This window comes from Ahaetulla prasina, chromosome 6 (genome assembly GCF_028640845.1).
Source record: "Ahaetulla prasina isolate Xishuangbanna chromosome 6, ASM2864084v1, whole genome shotgun sequence".
NCBI classification, from domain to species: Eukaryota; Metazoa; Chordata; class Lepidosauria; order Squamata; family Colubridae; genus Ahaetulla; species Ahaetulla prasina.
The window spans coordinates 45,359,751-45,387,154 of record NC_080544.1 but is presented as its reverse complement, the minus strand read 5'-3'; the positions used below and the strand labels follow the sequence as shown (position 1 = coordinate 45,387,154).

The 27,404-nt window shown below is 36.0% G+C and overlaps 1 protein-coding gene across 1 annotated transcript in view; it reads right to left on the bottom strand.

Moving 5' to 3' along the window:
* CPXM2 (carboxypeptidase X, M14 family member 2) overlaps positions 1-27,404 on the bottom strand; it is a 102,088-nt gene that overhangs the window by 17,163 nt on the left and 57,521 nt on the right. Inside the window, exons 6-11 of the mRNA XM_058188592.1 lie at positions 25,801-25,951; positions 24,768-24,856; positions 11,319-11,442; positions 9,082-9,278; positions 4,893-5,072; positions 3,505-3,802 (exon numbers count right to left, since the gene is read on the bottom strand). Coding sequence (XP_058044575.1) covers positions 3,505-3,802; positions 4,893-5,072; positions 9,082-9,278; positions 11,319-11,442; positions 24,768-24,856; positions 25,801-25,951 — 1,039 coding nt within the window. The remainder of the gene's footprint in view (positions 1-3,504; positions 3,803-4,892; positions 5,073-9,081; positions 9,279-11,318; positions 11,443-24,767; positions 24,857-25,800; positions 25,952-27,404) is intronic.

Below are 27,404 nucleotides of genomic sequence, written 5' to 3'. Positions count from 1 at the left end.
TATGAATTGCCATCAGGATTCATTTTCAGTTTATCGATCTCTATCTAGACCAGACTGAGTCAAGACAGAGGTTGAGCACTTCTAAAGTATCATTTGATTAGACAACATACAGAAATAGAATTTAATGTAATATATCCCTAAGAGTCTTCCCAGATGATCAGAATAAAATAATTAAATAAAGTCTCTTTTGTTGTTAGGTTGAATAAATAGGTTTGACTGAACTAGAGATATTGATTATGGCTCTGTTATAAATATACAAGGGTGGACAAATCTTTAAACTGAAAGCAAAAAAGGAGGGCTTTTTTCCATTCCTGTTCTACAGAGATGATCCAAAACGTTTTGCTTCCTAAGACAGAATACCACACTAATCAGATCTTCACCAACTTCACAGAACTCAATCATAGGCAAAACATTTTGCTACATCAAGCCCCAAATCCTTAAATCCCTTAAATACTATACTTCCTTCCTTAATGCAGTAAAACCTCATTAATGAATTTACTTCCCTTTCCTCACTTAAATATTATTCTCCTCTGCATGGTATCTTAACTTCCATCCCCAAAAAATCTCTAATATTTTCAGAACTATAGTGCATTAATCCTTTTTTTCTAAACATTACTCAGACTATATATGTACCCGCCGCATGAGAAGATCAAATGTAAATGTTAGTTATTCATTGATGTAAATACAGCAGTTCCTGATTGTGCTAATCTAATCATGTTGTGAGAAAGTGAATAGACCAGATTGTCCTTGGTGTATGTTACCCATACTTAGCTACCTAGTCCTACCTGATTCTTTTTTTAAATGCATTGTGTGATATCTTTATAAAATAGGAATTTAGCATACCTTTGGAATCCAGAGGAACCCACTGTTAAATTAATGGCATGTGTGTGATATCATTTTCTAAAAAAAACCCATGATGATGTCATGTATACATGATGTCATTTGTATAATTACATCATCAGGCACCTGTTATAATTTACCCTTTAGCTATGCCCCCTCCCTGCAGACAACTACAAAAAAAAATAGCATTGGCCTCAAGCATGATAAGAACAGTAAAGATAAAGGTTTCTTTGTCAGTTGTGTCCAGCTCTAGGGCTCATCTCCATTTCTTAGCCAAGGGAGCCAGCATTGTCTAAAGACATTTCCGTGATCATGTGGCCAGCATGGTTATATGCCAAAGGCGCATGTAACGCTGTTACCTTCCCACTGAAGTGTGCCTATTAATCTATTTGCATTGCATGCTTTCAAACTGCTAGGTGGGCAGAAGTTGGGGCAAGCAATAAGAGCTGACCCATTGCATGGAGCTTGGGTCTTGAACCTGGGCTGTCAGCTTTCCCACTGACAAACTCAGCATTTTTAACCACTGAGCTATCGCGTCCCCTATGATAAGAATATTTCTGCGCAAATTATATAGATGGCATTTAAATAAGCAATATCTAGATATGATATCCTGGATGGTAGAGAATGCTCAAAGTTACCAGTATCAGTTGGGACTTTAGGGTCAATGGTAGATTAACATTGTTCCTGTGTCTTCCAGACTGACTGGATGATATCATAGGGATAAGCAACTACAAGCTCCCTCCCTGTAAATTCCCTCCAAGCACAAAAGGAAGCTTTTTAAATATTAAAGGCTGATTTAAAAATATGTTATTTGTCAAGACATATTCTAAATATGCAGCTAAGAATGCTTAAAGAAGCTATTCTTAGCTTTTATTGGGCAAAAATAGGCCAATATTTATTTTTGCCACCAAGGTATTTCAAGCTAAAGCCACCATCCAACTCCTCTGTGTTCCAACATTTATTTACAAGAACTATAATGTTCTACAAAAGGGAAAATTCAATCCAATTTTGAAGCTGTGTCTCAAATGCCACATCACATGTAGAATCGTGCCTTAGAGTAACTGATGCGGAAGCTTCAGTTTTGTATCTTTTAACTATTTTGTTAAGTTTGGTTAATAGGGTCATTTCCCTACTTGATCTGACCCCACTACTTCTACATAACAGCGTCCAGTTTACCAAGAAAGCCTCTTGGAGAAAAAAGCTCTGTTCTTTAGCTAGAACTTGTGGCAATAATGAATTCCATAAAGCTAAAGCAATGATTAAGCAGCAGGTCAAGGACATGCCATAATAATATTCAGCACAGGTGCCTTGGTATTGAAGTGTGGGAGTTAGGTTGAAAAGGCATGCTGCTACAGAATACCTTTTAATTTGAAATTCATTTATTTGTTTACACACATTTTGGACAAGACTTTACTAAGACCTTCCCACCAGATTTGGTTGCAAGTAGATTTAGTCAAATTCCGTACTTGATAAACATGTCTATACAATAAAGAAGAGCTGGAATCAGCCAACACATTCCTATATTGTTCCTCTTATAGCACCCCCACTGAGAATTCAACATTTCTTTTCTAGCTAATTATAATTGTATTGGTTGATTTGTAGAGCTCTTCTGATTTTAATTATACATGATGTCTATGCGTTAGGAATGTATGCTTTATGTTATGCTCTTTGAATTTTTTTTGTGTTTCTAATTAATGATTGCACTAAGTTTTTCCATCTATGTTTCTGGTCCAATGTGGTCAGCAGAAACATTCTTAGAATTTAAATATTGCAATCCAGTTTAGAATTGTGGCCAGAAAAATGATAAGTTGAGTTTATAGAGACAATTCTGAAAAGTTAGAGGAGTAGTACAATATGTAGCAAACTCATCAGCGAGTCTTTCAGATATTTTTAGAATTGTGTACAGTAGATTGGATATGCCTACCATAGCAGCCATTTTGGGAAAATTGTACATGAAAACGCTCAACTTTTAAGATGTACACATCACTCTAAAAAGTTGGTGATAGTTCCTAAAGTATATCAGGATTAATCAGGAATTATAGCTTATTGGCCTATTGCTTCTTGCTGTTGCAATTCTTTTATTCATATATATCTTTGTTTATTGTAATACCTAAATGGGTTATCTCACTTTCCTTTCTTTAGATGCATATTAAATATTGTTTGAACTGAGCTGCATAACCTCTATTCTATTTATGTAAACTAGGTATCATTTAAATCCTCTATTCCATAAAAATATGGATGTGGAAAGCCAAAGGAAACTTCTACCTTAGCCCAGGAACATCTTTCAAAACTCAAATTTTTTCAGGACATAATTACAAAGTTTTACTTTCCTGCTATTTAGCGGATGACTGCCATTTAATGTACAGCTAGGACAAAAGAACAAATAGCAATAGCACTTAGGCTTATATACCACTTCATATTGCTTTACAGCACTTTATGAGCAGTTTACAGATTCAGAATATTTCCCAACAATCTGGGTTCTTATTTCACCAACCTCAGAAAGACAGAAGGCTTAGCCAACCTTGAGTTGATCAGGATTGAACTCCTGGCTGCGGGAAGAGTTAGCTTGAAATACTGCATTCTAACCACTGCTCCTGACCTATTTCTATATTTGACATATGTTTGACAAGTTGTTAAATTTTTATTTTTTGAACTACCACTTACTTCCTGCTACAGTATGCCAGGAAGCTCCATTTACTGTTCCATCTTCTTTCTGGAAATCCTCTGTATGACATACTCTTCGCCGAGCATCTGTCATTAGTCGGTGAGTAGAGGCATATGAATAGGCCAGCCATCGAAAGACGTGGTCATCTGGAGTAGGTGTGTGCTCCTGAGTCTTCCAGACTGACCGGACCATATCATAGGGATAGGCAACTACAAGCTCTCCTCCTTGTAAATTCCCTCCAAGCACAAACGGATTCTTTTCCATCCAGGCTATCACAGCTCGTGTTTCCACTGCAACCTATGAAAGAAAAAGTGTACAGAATTCTAAGCTAGCTTTTCAAGAGACTCTCTGAATACATGAACACAATTGCAAGTTTATAATCCAAAGGCAACACTTGTGCATTCATATTGTTTTGATTGTGGAGCCTGGAACAGTCAACAAATGCAAGACAAATATCAAAGGGAACTGAAGTAATAATAAAAGGAATGTAAAAGGAAGATTTAGCAAATCCTTGCTAAAAATGACCATAAATGTTCCAGCAGGATCAAAACCAGAAACGGACTGTAAAATGTATGATTTCCAAATCACTTTAGAAATAAATATGTACAATTTGCTGTTGAAGAAAAGTAAGGAGTCACTAAAGGAGTTTGGTGAAAGTTTCATTTCAGATTTGGAAGGAGCCCTGCTTCAAACTAATCATTTCCCAAATCTGTTAGAACTGGCTAAGGCTGTTTTATTTTAAGGCTTCCACTAAAACTGAACCACACTGATTCTTCATTAACAATAATACAAGCTGATTAAAAATCCCTCTTTTAGGAGGTAATAGTGACAAGAAACAATGTTTGGAGCTGATATATGACAAGGGCAAACAATGTAACTATGTTACATCTTCCATTAATAATAATTTATACAAGTCAGTGTGGCTGTGCCATTAGCATTATTGAAGATTATATTTTGAAAAGTTCTTCAGGACTGCTTGTCAGGTCAGAAAAGTCAGGATGCAGCACATAAAAGAAGGTACAGCTTCAAATTCTGTTGCAGTCACCCTTTGACTTTTTTTTTTTTTAAATCATTCTAGCAACCTCTGGTTCTTCTCCCATTGGAAAAGTTTTAGTCCAAAGTTATCAGAATTATTTGGTGTTTTTTTTAAAAAAACCCAGAGCATGCTAAATTATACATTATAAAGTACTTGAAATCTGTATTTTAGATTACAACGTTAGAAGTAGATTATAGAAAGGTCAACAGCCTTACTTGAATAATATTAAATTGTAAAATTATGAATTATACATACTGGAATATGCTGTGCTGTTTTGTAGTGAAAAGAACTGATATAATTTTCAACTACTTCAAATCACTTGACATTTTTCTTTGTAAAATTTCTACTTACTGTAGCATTTTCAGACATATACCATTCTGGAATCGGAATTTGGTGATTTGGGACCTTTCTCAGAAGTCTTCTCCGATCTTCAGATTCCCAGAGAAGTGTATTTAAATCGGGGAAGTTATTGTTGATATCAATACCTTCCTGAGTCCATCGACCTAAAGACCAGCCTCCTAATTCAGAACCCTATAATGCAATGATCAGATCATTTGGCTTATTTTATAACTGCAATTATTGCAGGACTATAATGATAACTCTGCGTACTTTTCTTGTAGTAATAAAACTAATCTCCTATGTGCATGGTAAAATAAGTCATTTTAGTTCTGAAAATGGATTGACTATATATAATACCACATTCTTTTATATCCCATTCTTTGTTTTTCTCCACATTATAATGTGAACAATTGGACAGCATGTCTAACTTAAATCTGCATTTCAAAAGGATACAAGGATGACTCATTTAATTCACATTTATCCCCTTATCCCCAACACTTTGACATTTTGTTGGACTTCTTTCTTAGTACACGTTTGAATATAATGATCCCTTCTTTTCTTTTCCCTGCTGTTACAAATGTCCTGGTTTTTATATCATTAAATCTGCAGCAAAGAATGTGAATTCTGTCAAAACATAAAATGCCACTTTGTAAATAAAAAAAACAACAAACCCAGCATTGAATAGTAATTGTATCTGGAGACAGCCACAACTGAATTTCTGCATAATTGATTCCCAGAAATGTGATGTTAAGATTCTGTCAACATTATTTTAGTTGAAAATACTAATAACTTAATAGAAAGGGAGCAAGTAATGGGGTAGCATCTAGCTAACCTTGGCCAATCTTAAAATACTAAGCAGGGTTGAACATGGTTTGAATTTAGATGGGAGACCCATAGGACATTCCAAGGCCACGGGCTTCACTAGGAAGTTGAATAATATTCTGAAAGAAGGCAAGGTCCTTTTGCATTATTGCCAAGAAATTACAAAGCATGTTCATAAAAAAAAATCAAGTTAGTTTGAAGAAGATTTTACACATAATGTGCACATGCACATAGAATGGGGAAGCTGTGGCTCTCCCAGAGATGCTATGGATTTCACTTCTAGTACCACTAGTTCCTATTAGCTGGAGTTCTGGAAATGTGGCTTATCCACACTTGAAAATCCAAAAGTTCTTTACTTTCTACTCTAGTTTAAGGGATTCTATCCTCTTATGTTCAAATGCAGGACAATTCTATACATATTTTCTTCAGTGTAATACTTCATAAAGCCCAGCATAGCTACATAAAATCAAGGCAGCAAAAATTATATAGACTTCAGTAAGGTATTTTTAACGCTATTCTACAGTAAATACAATATCTTGGAAATTCCTATAATAAATTCCTCATTTATACTGAATTGTTAAGCCATAATCTCTTGAAGTATTTGATATGCCACTTAGAGCAGGGGTCTCCAACCTTGGTCCCTTTAAGACTTGTGGACTTCAACTCCCAGAGTTCCTCAGCCAGCTTTGCTCTGGGAGTTGAAGTCCACAAGTCTTAAAGGGACCAAGGTTGGAGACCCCTGACTAAGAGTAAGTTATCATTTATAAGGTAGGCTCTTTCTATGTCTCATCATCTCCACACTATCACACAGGTTCCATTTCTTCAGACTATCACAGGACTAGGTTAGTGTGGGAGGAAAACATTTTACACATATTTTATTGTGTTTATTGTGTTTCTCCCTAGTATTAAATGTAATAATCTCATAGCACAATGGTTACAAAGCAGTACTGCAGGCAATTCTGCCCACAGCCTGGAGTTTGATCCTGATGGTGCGCATAGTTGATTCAGCTGTTAACTTCCATCCTTCCAAGCTTGGTAAAATGAGAACCTAGATTGTTGGGGGCAATATGCAAATAATGCTTCTACATTGTAAACCACCCAGAAAGTACTGTAAAGCACTATGGGGCAGTATATAAGCCTAAATACTAAATGCTATTGGTAATAAATATTATGATTGAGAACTTGTGGATTAAAACAAAATCAGGACCACAGTAATATTCCTATAATTCTTCCTGTATTTAGAAAAAGAAAAAACAGCATATCTGGTTTTTTTTAAAAAAAGGATTGCTTTTTATATCCAGTTTAACAGCAAAGGGTTGTCTAAGAAAGCCTTTCTCATTGCTTCTTCTGACATTCCCTTTTTCCTTTAATTATACAATATGCTACCTAGGCATTTTTGCCACTAAAGAAATGTTTGATCAAGATGTCAAGTTAAGTGAATTACTGGAAGAAATGAAAGACTAATCAAATAACGTTCCAAAAGAGCTGCCACAAAAATCTCTTAAAGGTTCAAACTATTCCTATTTTGACATTAGAATCTTGGAATATATATGTTATTTCAAAATATGAAGCTGGCAATTTGAAATCAACATTTGGCAGCAGATAATGCCTATAGTGATTACTTTAGGGAAAGAAGTAAACATTAAAAAGCATCTCATTTTCAGTTATATCCAAATTAAAGTAAGCCTCAGGAAAAAGATGTGGCTCTAATTTGTTGTGGTTTCCAAAACATGGACAGCAAAATTTCAGACTATTTTAAGATGGAAGCGCATGAAAACTGCAGTGATATCTTACAATCTACATTTTGCAATTAAAAAGAAAAAAGAAATATCCCCTTTACCATAAAGTGAGCTGTGCTCAGGCACCTAGCAGATTGGGGAAAAAAATATGTATTAATACTACCAGAAAATATTGTTCTGTAAACTAGAGGAAAGTCAATAGTAGTTCTTGACTTACAACCGTTCATTTACTGACCGTTTGAAGTTACACAGCAATGAAAAAAGTGACTTATGACCTTTTTTACATTCATGACAATTGCAGCATCCCCATGGTCATGTGATCAAAATTCAGCCGCTTGGCAACTGACTCATGTATATGACGGTTGCAGTGCCCTGGGGTCATGTGATCCACTTTTGTGACTTTCTGACAATGGGGAAATCAGATTCATTTAACAACTGTGTTACTAATTTAACAACCGCAGTGATTCATTTAACAACTCTGGGAAGAAGGGTTGTAAAATGACGCAAAATTAGCAGCTGTCTTGCTTAGCAAGAGAAATTTTGGCCTCAAAGGTGGTTGTCAGTCGAGGACTACCTGTAAGAAAATATTAATGAGAAACCACTTCTATATTGCTGCCCCACCTCACCTCCAAATTACAGGTGGTCCTCGATTTACAACAGTTCATTTGATGACCGTTCAGAGTTACAATGGCAGTGAAAAAAGTGACTTATGATCATTTTTCACACTTATAACCATTGCAGCATCCCCACGGACATGTGATTTACATTCGAATACTTGACAACTGACTCACATTTATGACAGTTGCATTGTCCCAAGTCACCCTATCTGTTGTGTCTCGTCCAATCTCACCTCAGCCGGGGTCTTCTTATCTGCTTCCGAACACGGAGGAATGTTCTAGTATGCCTCCCAGTCCCAGCCCTGGCTCCATGCCCAGACAGGCTGAAGAGGAAGAAATACCTCCAGCCCCCAGCTCTGGCTCCATGCCCAGGCAAACGGAGCAACTAGACCCCTCCCCCTCCCCCACAGCATGTGAGCCTGAGGGAGGTTTATTATCAACAGCTGCCGACTGGAGTGACCCTCGCGTCAGAAGACTTGATAGGCGGAGGCAACAGAAGGAAGGGAGGGGCAGGCCTGGATAAGTGCTGAGTCATGGAGCCACACCCCATGGCCTATATAAAGGATCTGCTTTCTGGCAGTCTCTGAGTCAGGCAAAGTCGAACATATCTTGCTGAAGTCACTTTCTGGTCTCCTGCCTGCCTTGAGGACTTTGCTAGGACTTTGGCAGAGCTGCAGAGGCACGCCTGATTCGGATTTCCCTGACCCGGCCATCAGCGGAGGAGTGGGACACGACACTATCCCCTTTTGCGACCGGAGCAAAGTCAATTGAGAAACCAGGTTCACTTAACAACCGTGTTTAAGAACTGCAGTGATTCACTTAACAAATGTGGCAAGAAAAGTCGTGAAATGGGGTAAAAATCCCTTAACAAATTTCTCACTTAGCAACATACGTTTTGGGCTTAATTATGTTTGCAAGTTGAGGACTACCTGTACACATGGTTTTTCATGTAGCCACTAAAAGTTGAGCTCTACTTTATTACATTTGAAAACAACATTTGTATTGATGGTTTATTCACGTTACCCCTTCATAGGCCTTCTCATATCCATCTGGATTGATTGCAGGAAGAAGATGAATTCTAGTATTCTCAATGAGATGCTTAATGCGCACGTTCCCAGCAAGGTATTCTTGGCACATAAACTGCATTAACAAAAGCAGTAGTTCACGCCCGAGCACCTCATTCCCATGAGCCCCTGCCATGTATCGAAATTCAGGTTCACCTATTCAAAACAAAACAAAAAGTTGGCAATAAGTCTAGTGTCCTAATTTGGTCCATTTTTGCAACTTTTTCTTACTCTGAAAGTGAAGGTTGGATTTCTAATTTATTCAGGAACTTGATGACTATTTATAAACACTTAAAGTGTACCCAAGGGATTTTATTTTGCTTCTAACTCTCAAAATACTTTAAGATATTCCATGGTACTCAGGTGATAGAAGGCTGTTTCAATGTTTCTTTCCAGTGGAATTTTCCAGAATGTCTCGGAATAATGTGACATTATGTTGCTTTCAAGGAAGTGACATCTGCAGATTCTGTGGAGTAAGGACTCACTGGAGAAGAGCCTAATGCTGGGAAAGATTAAAGGCAAAAGAAGAACGGGACAACAGAGAATGAGGTGACTGGATGGAGTCACTGAAGCAGTAGGCGTGAGCTTAAATGGACTCCAGAGGATGGTAGAGGACAGGAAGGCCTGGAGGAACGTTGTCCATGGGGTTGCGATGGATTGGACATGACTTCACAACTAACAACAACAACAGATCTCTGGAGCAATATAAAGTCACATATTGAAATATTATTCTCAAAAACACATTGTAGGACATGTAATTAGAAGGAAGCTGTGAGTCCTATGCTGCCAGCAGCCCTGCAGAACTTTTTATAACAAGCATTTTTTCTCAGCTCAAGAGATCCCTTTGTCTTTTAATCTCCAACCAATACCCATACAGTGTGTAGAACTGGGGGTGGGGGAAACCCTCCCTTAATTAAAGTATAATCTATAGATGCAAGAAAATTATCCCGCTGATTTTTGCAGGATAACTCCTAGCAGAAAACAAAAATAAGTTTTCTTGTCAGGCTCTAAAATACAGTAAAGGAAAAAGAATGAATCCTGGCATTGTCTATGATTAGTTTAATAACATTTAAATCAACATTTAATAATATCAGATAACAACCTGATAGTAATGCTTGTTTTTCAATATAATTTTGCAATAAATGTGTGTATGTGTGAGAGAGAGACAAAGAAATAGAGCGAGAGAAAAAGACAGACAGACAGACAGACAAATGGAGTCTGTGTTTATATGTGTAAATCTGTGTATATGTATTCATATTGAAGGTAAAGGTCTTTGTGAACAGTTTCATAAAGCATCTCAGTAATAAATGTAGCCAAGCAATCCCAAAGCACTGCATCTGGAACATGATTTATGAACGATTTCCTGCATTTAGAAGATACATTTGTTAGTCATTCAATTCAATTAAGTCAGCTCAATTCCATTCCCCTTCACTCTCCGTCTCTTCTCTCCTTCTTGAAGAAACAAAATCAAAACATTATTTGGGGACTTGGGAAAAGTGGAGCAAATTGTTCAGAATGATTTAATTCCAGTCATTTTACCAGGATTCTCTTATTTCACCTCTTGGAAGTACAAAATCTGTCCAAAGAGGTCTGGATTAACTCAGGAAATTTTATTCAACTCAATCTGAAGAACAAAAAATGAGCATATTTTTAAACATCAGTCATACGATTCAGCTGATGTAGGGTTTTCTTTAAGCTGTAGGAACCATTTAGAAACATCTAATAAAGCAATGTTTATAATAGTTGCTTTTAGTAGAGGTCTAAATAGATTTTCACTTAGTTGGAGATTAATTTATTGATTCATTTACTTATGACACTTACATTCTAGGAACTGTAAGAACTACAAAATCTAGAGGGCACCAGGTTGGAGTTGGGTACTCTAAATGAATAGATATCAACCACAAGAACTATAAGTATATATTTCTGAGTATTAAAGATTTCATTGTAAAGACAAATATACAATTAATGTTGGGAAATCTGAGCCTTACCTTTGGATGCTTTCTATTTATATTGCTTTTCTAAAATTAGGAAAATATAATTAACATTCCTCCCACATATTTTGCAGTACTGTGGTCCTATAGGCACAAGCCTCTACTGCTAGCTAGATGCTATAAATATGGGGAATATTAAAATTTTAAACATTCCAAAACCTACAAAGCCTTCAGATTGTTATTTTTGTAAGAATGTAATCCTAACCAACTTCGTGTTCTCCAGGATTGTCAGATATTTCAACAGCATACATCTTTAGCCCTTGATGACTTTTTCCAATATTGTAAATTCTTGTGATATTTGGACACATCTCATTTACCACCTTCATCAACTGTAAAAAAAAAAAAACAAGCAAAAATAAGATATTTATAATATAAATATAATAATTGGCCAGGAAATGGATTCAAAGTTTTATCTCACTCTTGCTTTTTTTTTTTTTTGGTTTTGTTAAAAGTGCACATCAATTCTGATCCAAATCAAACTATCAGTTCAATTTGGATTGTTGACCTGATTTGATTTAATGATTGAATTCAAGTTGGGAAAGCAAGCTAATTCCATTTTCCAAATTGATTGGATGCATTTCATTGCTTTTAGTTATTCAGTCAAAATTGCTGACCTGGTTTGAAAAGCTGATTTAATTTGGAGAATTAATTTATTCATCCTTGAATAAAATTTTTGAACCAAAGCTTCATATAGTCATAATATATATACTACTATCTGTTGACCTGTTTGAGATTTAGGCCTTAGAGATATAAAAAAAATTAATAAGAGCAATAGATAAACAATGGATTCCTTATTATTCTTCACTTACAAATCATTATGGATTTTTAAATGACTTCTAGAATAGAAAAGATTGACATGTTTGTTCTTTTTCTATTTCTGCAAGGTGCAATACAAGCTGAACACAGGTACATGAAACACTCTATTTTGTTTGTGTTTCCAAAAATGGAGTTGTCTCTTACTATGTACTATAAATGGAACAATTATAAAGTCAATTTCTAGGTTGATTCAATAATAGGCAAATATAAATTTATAATATTATTATTAATAATAATTGAATTCACAATAATATTGATTCTATTAACATTCTAGAAGAAAACTCCTGCATAAGTTCCTTAAAAGAACCATTAATTAGACCTTAATTCAGTTATACTTCATCATTGTACTAAAGGCTACAGAAGGAAGTTGGCAAATCTAAGCCAGCTACAATTGTTGAATAGAATCTAGTGCTACAGCCAACTTATAATGAATTATCTTTCATTGACTGACTTAGGTATTAGCCAAATTTATTTCATCTATTTATCTGTTTCATCAGTATTCCCTGTTATCCCAATAGTATTTGCTACTGAAAATTTTTTGAGATGAACACAGTGCTACCTCAGTACTCAATTTTAACTGGTTCTGAGAGGCACAATGAGTACCAAAAAAGATGAATATCAAACAGATTTTCCCATAAGGAATAATATAAATAGTTTTAATGCATTCTCAAAGAAGACAATTTTAAGGCAATATCTAAGAGGATACGGTCATAACCTAAAAATTAATAAATACTTAAATAAAATAAAATGAAATAAAAACTTCATTTTACTTGTAATGATAAGAAAAAAAGTGCAAAAATACACAAAATGACCACAGAAACAGATAAGACTGCAAGGAGATATGCATAGGGCAAGAATTTCTGTGTGACTAATGCATCACTCTTTGTTTGAACTGGAAAGGGTAGCAAGTCACAAGGCAACCAATAGTGACAAGTTCTAGCTTGCATATTGTGTACCAAACAAACAAGTACCAGGACAAAATTTTCTCATCAAAACACATTGAGTACCCAATTCAATGAATTTCAAAGCAGTTGAGAACCAAGATATCACTTTATTTTGGAAACAATCTTTTAGGAGTGCAAACCATAATTCAAATATTCTTCAACCTCTTGCTTCCATTTTTTGATATGATAATTTATTTTAAACATGTAGCAGGAACATGATTCATAAACTGTGCTGCTTCCTGGAGAATTGACACTGACACTGATAGATCTTATAATTCAATGTTTTTAAAAAGTCCATGAGCAACAAACATGAAAGTCTCAATAAGAAATTGTAACACTAAATGAATGTTATACTAAATGAAGGCAGACTAATAAAGAATGATCAGTGAAATCAAGTAACATGAGATTTTGATAACCCTGCTCAGTTGCAAATTGGCTACCCTCAAATGAATTATTAATCAAAAATCAGGTTTTAGTCCTTTTACTCTGTGTGAGCAATAACTGGCTTTTTTTATTTTTTATTTTTATCTTTTATTGGTTTTATTGTAATTTCTTTATTTGATTCACATGAACTTGCCAGAGTCATTGTGTTGTGACTCATCCTCCCATCTCTCCTCAGCCAGGCCCCACCCGTCTCCAACCGAGCCTTTTATCAGACTCCGAGTCTGATAATGAAGATGAATGGCCTGTCATGCCTCCAGCCTCCAGCCCCTGGCCCTGGCCCCATGCCCGGAGAGGACTCCAGGAGTGAAAGGAGTAGCCCAATAAATCTCACTCATACAGCGTGTGTTCCTTTGGCTCAGCCTTCAGAGCAGGAAGCCAGCCAGGTGCTGGAATTGCTCGGGCCTACTCCGTCTGACCCCTCCCTTTCCCAGACGCTGACAGCAGATCCAGCTGAAGACAATTCAGAGTGGGTGGACCCTCACTTCCGGAGATCTGAGAGTTGATGCCAGCAGAAGGAAGGGAGGGGCAGGCCTGGATAAAGGCTGAGTCATGGAGCCACACCCCACAGCCTATATAAAGGACCTGCTTTTGGCATTCCAACCTTGAGTCAAGCAAAGTCTTATCTAGTTTGCTGATACTGGACCCTATCGCTGAAGTCACAACTTGGACTCCTGCCTGCCCTGATAAACCTCGAAGGAACTTGGCAAGCTGCAGAGGCTTCGTTGCCAAATTTGTTACAGACTTCCTTGACTTGTTCGTCGGAGTGGGGGTGGGACATGACACATTGAGAGTTAGGAGGCAGATAAGTTTCATTAATTATTATTGACAAGTGAATTGGCAATTAAGAGATGATCTGCCCTGTTATGAATAGGAAGCATCTCAGAGTTGAATAGCACCCCCTGAGCGATCCCATACTCGGGAAGACTATTTCTCCAAAATTTCACCAAATTTCTCTTTTGCTAGTTGAAAAAAAAAAGAAATATTTTTATCAGACACTAGAGATAGATAATAAACTATAATAACAAAACAAAACAAAATAAAACAGGAAGAGGATACACATCTGGAGACAAATTCCAAATGCTTCACAAAATATACTTCACAAACGCTCAGTAATGTCTCTAATCCTGAGTCTGAGAGACTGACGCCATCAAGACTGGAACCACATAGATTTCTAGTGCTATTCCAGAGGCAGATGCTGTAACAGAGAACATCATCTTTATTGTTCAGTGTGTGTTACTATTTAAGTTTTATGATCTCTATATCCAAGTTCAATGTACAGCTCAGATATTACGTATTTTATATAAGGGAATCTCTTTTTAGTGGAGTTATTTCTAATAATAGGAGACCTTGTGGTTTGTTCAGAGACTTATATAGCATTTTCTATTGTCTATTGTACCTTGTCCAGAGTCACTACTCATAAAATAGATGGCTATATAAATTTGATAAATAAATATAATTAATAAATAAATAGTTGCAATCTATGATTTGAAAAATTCTGTATGATATTATCATGCCTAAAATAAAGGTATTTTTACCTGTAAACATTTGAAACTGCAAATGGATTTTTTTTTACATTTTTTGCATTTTTAAAAAAAAATAAGGTTTGTTTTTCTAAATTTTGGTATATATGCTGCCAGAGCATATGTACTGTGAACTCCACATGGCGCCAGGAAGGGCATCTGGCCAGTAAATGCTCACCTCCATTCAATAGCTCTGATTCTAACCCAAATTAAGAGATTACAGATTTATAAAGAAAGGAGGTTTTTTAAAAGGGAGAGGGAAGAAGGGCTCAATCTCTTAGCAAAATAATAGAGTCAAAAGGTGTTGCTATGGAATGTATTAAATTTTGCCAAGAAAAAGAGCAGCACAGATTGTGGGAACCCCATGATGTGACCAAGGAAGAAAAGGGAACATTTTAAAATCTAACAAATGAAGAACAGATGAACCTTTCAGTTGTATCTAAAAAGATTACCCCTAAAAATTTTCACAGTTAATGTCAAGCCTCTTCAGAGCAATGCACAAACAAGGAAGCAAGATCCAAATGGAGCTTCACAGATCAGCCTTAATGCCTAGAAAAGAAAGGGATCAAACCTTCCAAAAGGAAGAGGAAGATACAAGCTTAAATCTCATGTTCTCCAAAATTACCATGCATTTAGTAATACCTCCAGAACTTTGTAAGGTAGTAACGCCTTACTACCTTACAAAGCTAAGTAGTAAGGATAAGGATTCTCCAAATATAGTTTATCACTAACTGAAATGTTTCTCAAGTGCTGCCAAATCCTCTTTTTCTAAGTGGAAAAGATGGAGCGGAGATAGGAAAAAATGCAAATTTGTTTGTTCAAGGAAGAGAGGATATTGATGCAAAATAAAAGAGAAAGATTCATTCTGAGTGTGCCGTAGCAGAAGCAACAGACAGAAAAGATCAAGCATATCACTGGAAGGAAATGAAAAACAGATAAATGTTTATCTCATTTCAGAATTTCAGCCACTTATTAGTGGATGTCAGCATAAATTACATAGTTGCCAAACAAAATTACACACTCAACAGAAATTACATACTGACATTCACTACTAACAGTTGTATGCTAGTATATGTGTCTTATGGCAATTGATGTGATCAGTTAAAATGGTAGATAAGTTAATCATCTTTTTATTCTACCATGCAACCATAAAGAGCATTTTTGGAATCTTGGCTGCAATTGTTTCTTCACCTTGCCTACTTTGAAAGACTGACATTACACTTGAAAGTCCATTAGAACTTCTCTCTTCATTTTAATAATGCAAGTCTTATTTTCTTTCTCACACTTCCTTGCAAGATTGAGAAATCATTACTGACAGTCCTTCCTAAACAGGTTATTTCTTCTCTATTCCCAAGACTAGGAATTCTTTTACAGATTTGCTGAACTAATAGAAAAAGAACTGGAGAAAAAATATTGGAACTTTCTTACTATATACGTTGACAGCAGCAAGGCTATTAAAAATGGAAAGACACTTCGATTCCTACCATGGAAGAATGGATGCAGTATTCGATGGAGTTGGCTGAAATGACAAAACAGACTTCTCTGATTAAAGAAAAAAACATAAGTACTTTTACTTATCCACATGGAAACCATTTCAGAATTTCGTGCTTGATGTGGAAAAAAATGTAATTTTGACTTTGGGCTTTACAGATTAGATTAATAGACCTTTATAGAAATGACTTGTTCTTTATAGAAATGACTCTGTGTTGCAGTAGAATAGGACATTAACATCAGATCACAGCTTTTTATTCTTCCATAATAAATGGAAGAATAAAAAGCTATGATCTGATGTTAATGTCCTATTCTACTGCAACACAGAGTCGGAAGTCAATGTTTCTTTTCTTTTCTTTTCCCTACCTTTCCTCACTTCTCTCTCCCCCTTTCCCTTCCCTTTCACTGCTCTTTCATTTACTTTTGTATTTTGCATTTTATAATATTTTATAACCTAATATTTTTTTTAAAAAAAAATACAGATTAGCTGAATTAAAATTTTGCAAAGCAACCTTGAATCCAAGTCGGGTTGCTAAGTGGCCAGATGATAGTGCAAGTGAATTTTTAAAAAATATTTGAGTGTCTGTTTTTCATAGCTCTACCAAATACAATGGACATTACAGAACTATGCAATTCCAAATGGACAAAAATCATCACTAGCAATGAAATCCTTTCACTTCATCAACGAAGCACAACATATCCCAGCAATGTTAAAGCTCTCTCTGGTTAAACTAAGCATGAAACATTTGCTTGGTGCTCAATTGGGAGCATATAATTCACAATTAACTAGTGGAACAGCTCTCCTTCAAAAGTTATAGATGCTTAATCACTGGTGGCTTTTAAGAAAAGACGAGACATCCACCTGTCTGAAATGATATAGGGTTTCCTGCTTGAGCAGGGGGTTGGACTGTAAGACCTCCAAGGTCTCTTCCAGCTCTATTCTGATTGATTGACAATTTCTTAATATTTCAGTTGCTCCTGTAACTATGTATATGACTATCTACTGTATTACTTAGGAAAGGGAGAGTTAGTTTGGTGTAGTGATTAAGGTGCCAGGCTATAGATTAGACTAGGAGTTCTAGTCTCACCTTAGACACAAGGTCATCTGGGTGACCTTAGACCAGTCCTTCTCTCTCAGTTCTAAGAAGGAAGCAATGGCAAAACATTTATACAATTTTGCCATGAAAACTGCAGACATGTCCAGGCAATTGACAGGAGTCATTGCTAACTCAAAGGCACATTTAGGAAAGAGGTAGGTCTGGCAAAAGTAGAAATGGGACCACTAGTTATAGTTGCCCCTCTCCCCAAAGCTGAAGCCCTTATGATAAAACAATTAAGCATTTACTGTACTCAAGGAACATTCTAGAATTTGGGAAACCAAATTAGATCTGTCTGACCTACCCAAAAAATGTGTTCCTGAGAAGTCAAAACCCTATCTTTTTATATCATCCAGATATGTAAACCAAATAACAGACCCAAGCACTTTTCAATACTGTTCTTGAAGGCAAACATATATATATAAAAACACTTATGAGCTCATGTCCTGTTAAACTGTGTTTCCTATAAAAAAATAAAGGCAAGCTTTGTAATTTCTTGTTTGGCAAAGTAGCCAATCAAATTAGATTTGTTTTATATTGTTACTTTTATCAAATCAGTACTATTTTTATTTCTTTGGCAATGACTAAATTTTGTTATCCTGTTGTAAAATTAGGCATGCTAATACCCTCAGTGACCTAGCTATAATATTATCTTTTTATTTCCTTTGAAAAAGACATTGCTTACTTAACTTATTTTGTTAACTATCAGAGTTCTGTTCAGTGATCATAATAAAGATCACTACTACTACTTGAACCTCTGAGCTGGTGTCATGTTCCCTTCTGTTTATCCCTCACATATTGAAATTAAACAACCATCTGGAGAAAGAGAGCCACAGGCCATCTGGTTATTTGTTATAGGTATATCTAGATCCTTTCTTCTGAACTTACCATGATATTCAGACAGCATGGACCAGTCAAGAAGTCACAAGATCATATGAATAGGGCCAATAACAAGAATGTTTTGTGTCTCTAGACCAAAACATTCAATTTACAGAGGGTGGGAGGGAGAGAGAAGGTGATAGAGAGGATAGAAATAGATAGAGATAGAAATAGAGATAGAGGTAGAGATGATAGAGATACAAAGGGGAGAGAGGGAGAGGGTGAGTGAGGGAGAGGGAGGGACAAGGGTGGGAGGGACAGAGGGTGGAAGGGAGATAACACAAGGTACACTAATTATTCTAGACTTTGGGAGCTCCATGTTGGCCTTGCAAGGAAACTTTTGGTAGCTATAAATTTCTCTTGCCAATGGAATAATGCTAGAATTGAGATGTTTATTACCAGCATTTACAAATATCCAGATTTAATGATCTGCAAGAGGTATACGTATTTGTGTGCTGTCAGTGTTTCAGGGACTGAAAGTCATTTCCCCACAGAGAGTGGAAGTAATTAGTGATTTGATTAACTAGAGCAGGGGTTTCCAATCTTGGTCTCTTTAAAACTTGTGGACTTCAACTCCCAGAGTCCCTCAGCCAGCAAAGCTGGCTGAGGAACTCTGGGAGTTGAAGTCCACAAGTCTTAAAGGGACCAAGGTTGGAGACCCCTGGACTAGGGGTCATCCACGCAGCTGATTGATTCAATTGACTTTCAATGACATTCCTGGCTGTTTTTGAAATGCCTGCTGAGACATGACATAAAAAATGCCTATTAAAATGATATTAAAAAATAAAAGGTTTCATAGCAAGTAGCCTCTTTATATTCCCTCTAATAATGGTGGGAATCATCTTTACGATGCATTAACTCTACTAGAACACCAGATCTTCCCACCTGCTTCTTGCTGGCCTCTCTCCATCTTATCTTTCTTTGTTTCTGTACAAAAATAGAGCACTGGGCTAAATTATGACTTTTGTAAAGCAGCTTCCTTTTAACCATGTGTCTTGAAGAAAGAAAAACATTTAAATTAAACTTTGACATCTTCTCCAGGCAAGCAAAGAATACAGTATTGAAATGATGGGAATGGTATTGGCAAAAGAAACCATATCAGCAGAATGCAGGAACAACAAAGGCTGAGCGTTAGACTTAAAGGACATTAGTGCATTTGTATTAGCTTTTTCCTCTCTTTTCTTTGCCTAAAAAGCAAACATTTGAGCTATTTCAAATATACATAATTCTTTGATTATTAAACCACTATTTGCTTGAAGTGTATAAAGGAAATACTTGGATTATGTAGAAAACCATCACTATCAATGAAAATGAATGTCTATGGAGATTCTCAGCCATCCAGGTCATGGTTGTCCCAAAGGTGTTTTTTCAAGAGGCAATTGAACTTTCTGGTTTTTCTTTGAAGATGTTTCACTTCTCATCTTGGAGATGAAAAGCAAACCATCTTCAGAAAAAAAAACCCAGAAAGTCCAGTTGCCTCTTGAAAAAGCACCTTTGGGACAATGAAAATGAACTGCTATATTACAAGAACACTCTGGCAACTCTTAAAGAAGTAGATAATCCATATATAGATATTAGCTCTCCACTGGCCGGTTGGTAACCACTGTTTAATCATAACTTTTTTATTTGTTATATAAGAGCTGATGAAATCATTTCCCCCCTGCTTTAATGTTTCATTTTCCTACACACACACACACACACACACACACACACACACACACACACACACACATATATTTCTACCTGACTAACCTTAGGCACCAAAATGCTTTTAAAGTTATTGTTCTTGACACTAATTATGCCAATTGAGTTCCTACTCATCTAATCTGTCTGCTGGAAATATAGGCCATGAAATCTCTTCTGAACAGTGTGTGACTCAGTACACAATTGTTCAGTAAAAAGGAAGAAGGATGACTCATCCAGGATAAATACGGTGAAGATACTTCATTTCTAAACATATTTGAAGAAAAAGATAGGAAAAAATCTTTAGCACATTCTACACCTACACTGCTAGTGATATTAATTAAAAGTGATATTACTCAATGCACTAAAGCAAAGAATATAATTATATTTGGTGGATCTAAACATAAATTGGAAAGGACTTACATCTATGTGAACCTTTGTATGAAATTGCTTTCTGTGGCCTCTAATGCTATCTGTACACTCTGCATGAAGTCTACTATTCATTTATCTGGTAGAATCAAATCTATAGGACCATAAAGAAAGTGCTTTTCTAAAATCCTCTTCTTTAGGTTTTTTTTAACTTGCTCAGGCTGTAGAAATTGTTATTTCTTATTTCCTAGAACACCCGATGAGTCATCACGAGTACAAATGCCCTCCTTAACTGACAAATCCAACATTTTCCACTGTACCTTAGAAAAATTGCTATAGTTGCCCAGGGCTACATTCAAATGAACTCCCTCCCCACCTCCTTTTTAGCCCCTCACAAAATCCCATCAAATACTTTTATTTCCTGCAGAATAGACCCTACTCTGCTGCACAATTCTGCTCAAACATATTATATATCACTCATTAATTTAAACAACAATATATTGTTATAGATATTATAAATATCTAGGACAAAATCCTAGGTATTTAGAACAGCTGTATTTCAGGCTTGGAGAAAAAAATCCAATTTAGATCTTCTCCCCAGGTTGGAGATCAGGAAGGAATAGTCTTCCAAAATTGCCAAAATGTTAAAATCAGAGAAGCCACACTTCTAGCCACTATTTTATCTTTTTAGCAATTTGATTGATTTTTGGTTGCGCTGGTTGGACAGGAAATTTAGTTCTTTGTTTTTCTGTTTTTAAATTCCATACACTGTAAAAGAATGGAATTAAAACCTCTCCCTTTACTAGCCACAACTGGAGAGAATCCAGAATCAACAGAACCACATCAACGTATCTAACTTATAGATAAAACCACTCTGATAAATGCTCAGATGTGTTGATTATATGAGAGAAGTCTGAAGAATCTATTATGTTTTTACCAGTCGTCTACATGTCTTTCCCAAACTATATCTACATTAAATTGCTAACATTTCCCCCCTTCCTAGAATTTTCCTGCAAATGCGGGGTCTGCTTCCTTCCCTCTTTCTTTCTTTCTTTCTTTCTTTCTTCCTTCCTTCCTTCCTTCCTTCCTTCCTTCCTTCCTTCCTTCCTTCCTTCCTTCCTTCCTTCCTTCCAATTTGGCCAATAAAATTCTATTCTATTCTATTCTATTCTATTCTTCCTTCCTTCCTTCCTTCTTTCCTTCCTTCCTTCCTTCTCTTTCGTGGTTACTTGCTTTTAGTCTGGAGAACGGCAGGACTACTATTTTTTAGCACAACATAAAAAATGATGAAAAAAATTCCCATTTTCAAGAAGATATCTTTTCCAAAGTTTCCAAAATTTAAAATAATGCCGCTATTTCCTCATCATTGTAGAAAACTATAAGGCCAATCAATCACCACTTAGCGTCTGAATCAATAGGAACCCTCCAAGTCTCTTATTTCCTTCCTTCCTTCCTTCCTTCCTTCCTTCCTTCCTTCCTTCCTTCCTTCCTTCCTTCTTTCTTTCTTTTTCTTTCTCCTTTGAATAAACCAAGTTTTGTTCCATTGCTTGAGACAAGAATTGGTCAAACAGCATGCAGCCTAATCCTGACATTATGTGGCTGATCCAAAGTCATGCACCTGGTGTTCATACCTAAAGCAGAACTAGAACTCAATTCCTTGGTTTCCAGCTGGTGTCATATCCACTAGACCAAACTGCTCTCAGTTTGCTAAAATATATCAGCACAGAGATACACACAGAGAGATACAGTACATACAAATCTATAAAAGAGATATCTGCTATTTTACTATACAGTATATTTTAACTAGTTCAGAAGCCAGAATGATTTTCAATAGATACATATGACTTTAAGATCAGACCAGATCAGATCTGGACTACTGCAATGCTCTCTACATGGGGCACCCGGAGACTTCAGCTAGTCCAGAATGCGGCTGCGCAGGTTATTGAGGGAGCGGTTCGGAGCTCGCACGTAACACCTATCCTGCGCAGACTGCACTGGCTACCTGTTGTTTTACGGGTGCGCTTCAAGGTATTGGTTACCACCTTTAAAGCCCTCCATGGCTTAGGACCGGGCTACTTAAGGGACCGCCTACTGCCGGCCTCTATCTCCCAGCGTCCGGTGCATTCCCACAGAGAGGGACTCCTCAGGGTGCCGTCAGCCAAACAATGTCGACTGGCGGCCCCCAGGGGGAGGGCCTTCTCTGTGGGGCTCCTTCCTGTGGAACGAGCTTCCCTCGGCCGACAACTACCTGACCTTCGGACCTTTCATGAACTTAAAACCTATTTATTTCATATGGCTGGACTGGCCTGATTCTTAAATTTTTAAATTTTAATTGTGGGTTTTAAATTGTTGTAATTTGTATGGGGTGTAATGTTATTTTAAATTTCTGGCATATTTGAATCAGTTTTTTAAGGGTTGTTTTAATTATGATGTATATTTCTGTTTTGTATTTTACTTGCCTGTTCACTGCCCTGGGTCCTTCGGGAGAAGGGCGGTATACAAATTAAAACATTATTATTATTATTATTATTATTATTATTATTATTATTATTATTATTATTATTATTATTATTATTATTATTATTATTATTATTATTACCACCATATACCTGCCACCGGTAACATGTACCACAACACAAAAGTACAGAGGACGCTTCATGGTGGCTTTGATTCTGGCTGAGCCTCTAAGACCTTTCATTTAATTAGATGCAGTCCTCGACCTAAGTTTAACTCACAGAATCATCTATTGTAATGTCCTTCCTGTTAAAGACTACTTCAGCTTCAATTGCAATAATACTAGAGCAACCAATAGATTTAAACTTAATGTCAACCGCTTTAATCTAGATTGCAGAAAATACGACTTCTGTAACAGAATCATCAGTGCTTGGAATACTTTACCTGACTCTGTGGTCTCTTCCCATAATCCTAAAAGCTTTAACCAAAAACTTTCTACTATTGACCTCACCCCATTCCTAAGAGGACCATAAGGGGCGTGCATAAGCGCACAAACGTGCCTACCGTTCCTGTCCTATTGTTTTTCTTTTCTTCTTCCTATATATATATATGCTTATACCTCCTTATATTTACTCATATATGTGTTTATATACTATATAATCTTTTTGTATGATACCTACATATATTGTTGTGACAAAATAAATAAATAAAAAAAATAAACTGTTGAAGTTACGATGGCACTCAGTGGTGGTTGTGACTAATCTTTGAAATTTCCTTCTAACTCGTTGCCTACCTCATTTAACAATGGAAAGTCCAGTCCCAATTGCGTTTGTAACTTGAGGACTACCTGTAATTGGTAGTGTATAATCACAAAAGCTTTCTCAGAATTATTCCTGGGAAAGAAATCTACGAAGTGTTCATACCACTTTATAATGCCCTGGTAAGGCCACACTTGGAATACTGCATCCAGTTTTGGTCGCCACATTGTAAAAAAAAAGATGTTGAGACTCTAGAAAGAATGCAGAGAAGACCAACAAAAATGATTAGGGGATTGGAGGCTAAAACATATAAAGAAAGGTTGTGGGAATTGGGTATGTGTGGTTTAATGAAAAGAAGGACTAGGGGTGACATGATAGCAGTGCTCCAATATCTCAGGGGTAGCCACAAAGAAGAGGAAGGCAAGCTATTCTCCAAAGCATCTGAGGGCAGGACAAGAAGCAGTCAAGGAAAGAAGCAACCTAGAATTAAGGAAAAATTTCCTGACAATTAGAACAATTAATAGTGGAATGATTTGCCTCCAGAAGTTGTGAATGTTCCAACACTGGAAGTTTTTAAAAAGAGACAACTGTTTTAGACAACAATTTGTCTAAAACAGTATAGGGATTCCTGCCAGAGCAGGGATTGGACTAGAAGACCTCGAAGGTCCCTTTCAACTCTGCTATTCCGTTATATGAATAATTGCTGCATGAAGAAGGCTTTTCTTAAATTTTACTCAGTATAAGCATAAGGAGAACCAGATACCATAGTAACCCTGAACCACCTTAAAGTATGTGTCATTCTCCCATATGAATGTTTTTAAAAAGGTCCTTATTGAGAAAGAGCTAGGAAAAACAATGTCCCGTTTTGAAATTGAAAAATTTGCAATAAAGTAGGTTGGAGAATTATTTTGAGAAATACTTGACTAAATTATGTCCCTAGTGGATTACAGGCAACTAAATTTTTGATGGTTTTCTGAAGCAGGCTTTAAATCAACCGATCAGTAAGCACATCCAATTATTTTAAAATGGAGCTTAATGGTTATAACCTAAGGCTATATAACCGAATAGCCCATTAGTATGATTTAAGCTCTCTGCATTGTCTTTTTTCCCATCACATTTCTTCAGGGTAGTTATTCTCAGTAACGCCACTTCCTGTTTAAGGAACTTTATACACATTTTTTGGCTCCTTTGCATCCTACCTGCCTCATTTCTTTGTAATTATGATGCTTGAAATCTAAGTTGTCTGTGGTAGTCATTTCATTTCTTCTGTGATAATAATTGTTTGGGTCTGTAATTAAAAAAAGATAAATATTTTTCAGAAAGAAAGAATAATATTTTGACCATGATCATTTACACAACAGTTATTGAATGATAATAATATAGATTTTGTTGTAATAGTGAGCTGATTAGAATAGTCAAAATGTTGATTAAAAATCCCTGCTCAGGCTGCAGGTGAAAATTCAGCATCCTATCCCATATCTCATTTTATTTTATTTTTGCTTTAGAACAAATAACATTGCTGTTCAGATGTAAGATTCCTATCTATATTGAAATCACCAGAATCTTTGTTATAATCCACGTTCATGTTGTTTATAAGTGCTTATCTATGTATTTGATTCCATTAACATTTAGCTTAGGAAAATATATCAGAAGCTAATATTAGATAAATTTATCCAGTACAAGGATGTTTATATGTCATGTATTCAGAAATAAAATGAACAAAATTTTCAGTGATCTGTGAAGTACAAAAATAGACTTAGCTTCTTCTAGGGATATGTCATTATTTAATAATCAGTTAGATCTTTTACATAATTGGCAATGGCATAGGGATGCAATTTTATATAACTGGTCCACTTTACACTCTCTGATTTTATTCTTGCTCAATATTTTTATATCTTTGCAATGCCAATATAAACTAGAGATAACTTAATAGCTGATAGCAATAGCAATGAGATTTATATACCACTTTACAGTGCTTTACAGCCTCTGTAAGCGGTTTACAAAGGTAGCATATTACCCCAACAAGCTGAGTCCTCATTTTACTGACCTCGGAAGGATGGAAGGCCGAGTCAACTTTGAGCTGGTCAGAATTGAACTGCTGGCAGTCAGCATAATTAGCCTGCAATACTGCATTCTAACCATGCACCACCATGGCTCTTAATAAACCCAGAACTTTCCTTTGATATTTTTTTTAATACTTGATGCCAAGTTTGGTCTTAAGCATGGCTTTACCTGGAAGAGGGCAGCCCAGGATCTCGAGTCTCATGCATATGTTTCCTTCCTCATACCAGGACTGAGGGTTTATCCGAATGTAACGTGCAACAAGGGGTACTGGTAATTCATTAAGGACTGGAATTTCCTTTTCACCATTGCCTTCAAAAAGCTATTTCAAAACACAAAGAATGGGCATAGTTAATAATAAAAACTGAAACCAGTGAAGAGTCAGAAGAAGAATTAGGTGTTACATTGACCGTCTAAGAAAACATTATTCCTAATCCTGTTTTTTTTAGTTTAAATGGGACCTCTTTTGAGGCTAAATTAAAATGGATTACTGTGTTTGAGAGAAACTTCCTTTCCTCGTCTTCCTGTCCTCATATTAATTTGCAAGGTAGCATACTATTGCTTTGAAAATTGAAAAAAGAGTTCATCTAATCAGATAATTGTCTTTTGGTGAAGAATCTCTTTGGGTAGAGTGAGTGCTGCATATAGCCTTCCATAGGGATATTTGGGGCTACACCTCTGTGAGAGAAAGGTAGTATCACCAGCCCAATAAATATGGAATATGCGTATATAGCAGTGAAACAAATGGAAAACTTTTTTTTAACATTGTCAAGCAAATTCAGTTTGAAAGTATTCTATACTTTGGCCTTTCACACAGAATCAATGAAATGAGAACCAGGAGAGGCCACAAGTAGAGGGATGGTGATGGCTTAAACCCTTGTTTAAGTTTAGATTCTCTTCAGAAGGTACCCAAAAGCTGTCCAAGAAAACAATGCACATAAATTTTAGATATTTCAGAGGATGCTTTGACTGATATAAATCTACTTCAGGAATATAAACATTGCTTAAATGTCTTGTACTTTGCTATTTTTCCAGTTGCTTGACTATTGCTTGACTATTTTTCCAGTTCGGGGGAAAATATTATGCTTGTAATTATATATAAAATATGAATATTAAATAAATATTACATTGCAAAGGATATAGAAGGGAACTGATGCTGAACCCACTTGAACTATCTGGCAAAGAAAGGCCCACAAAAGCTTATGAGTTTTAATAAAATGTACTAGTTGGAAAAGCTACAGATTCCTGATCTGAAAAAGTAGGTCAAGCTAGGATAGATAGAGTCAGAGCTAGAGCAAAAAACAAATTATATTTAAAGTTATAAATTTAAAATACTCCACAGCCTTCTTAATTTTGTCACATTAGGCAGCTTGGAAGAGGCTGTATGAAGTTTGAAAGTATAGGTTGAAAAACATGCTTTAGAAATCTTCCAAGACTGCTATTTGCATTTCATCTATGGGGAAATTAACATAAAAATAAGTCAGCAGCAGAAGAAAAAAACATATCCAGATCAATTTCAGGTAATTAACTCTACATATTACTGGTTCTTCTACTTAATTGAAATAATTGCATTTTCTCTTAGATGTTATATTAGTTCTACTAGTGTGCATATTATTATAATAGGCATACATTTATACTCTACCCTTTGATAACGTCATGGCACAAATGTTTGTTCTGTTACAGTGAATAATATATGAGTTGCCTCTCTTTGGGAAAAAAATGTAATTGAATATATAGAATGGCCATGATTATTCTTATTTCAAACAGTGCAGTGA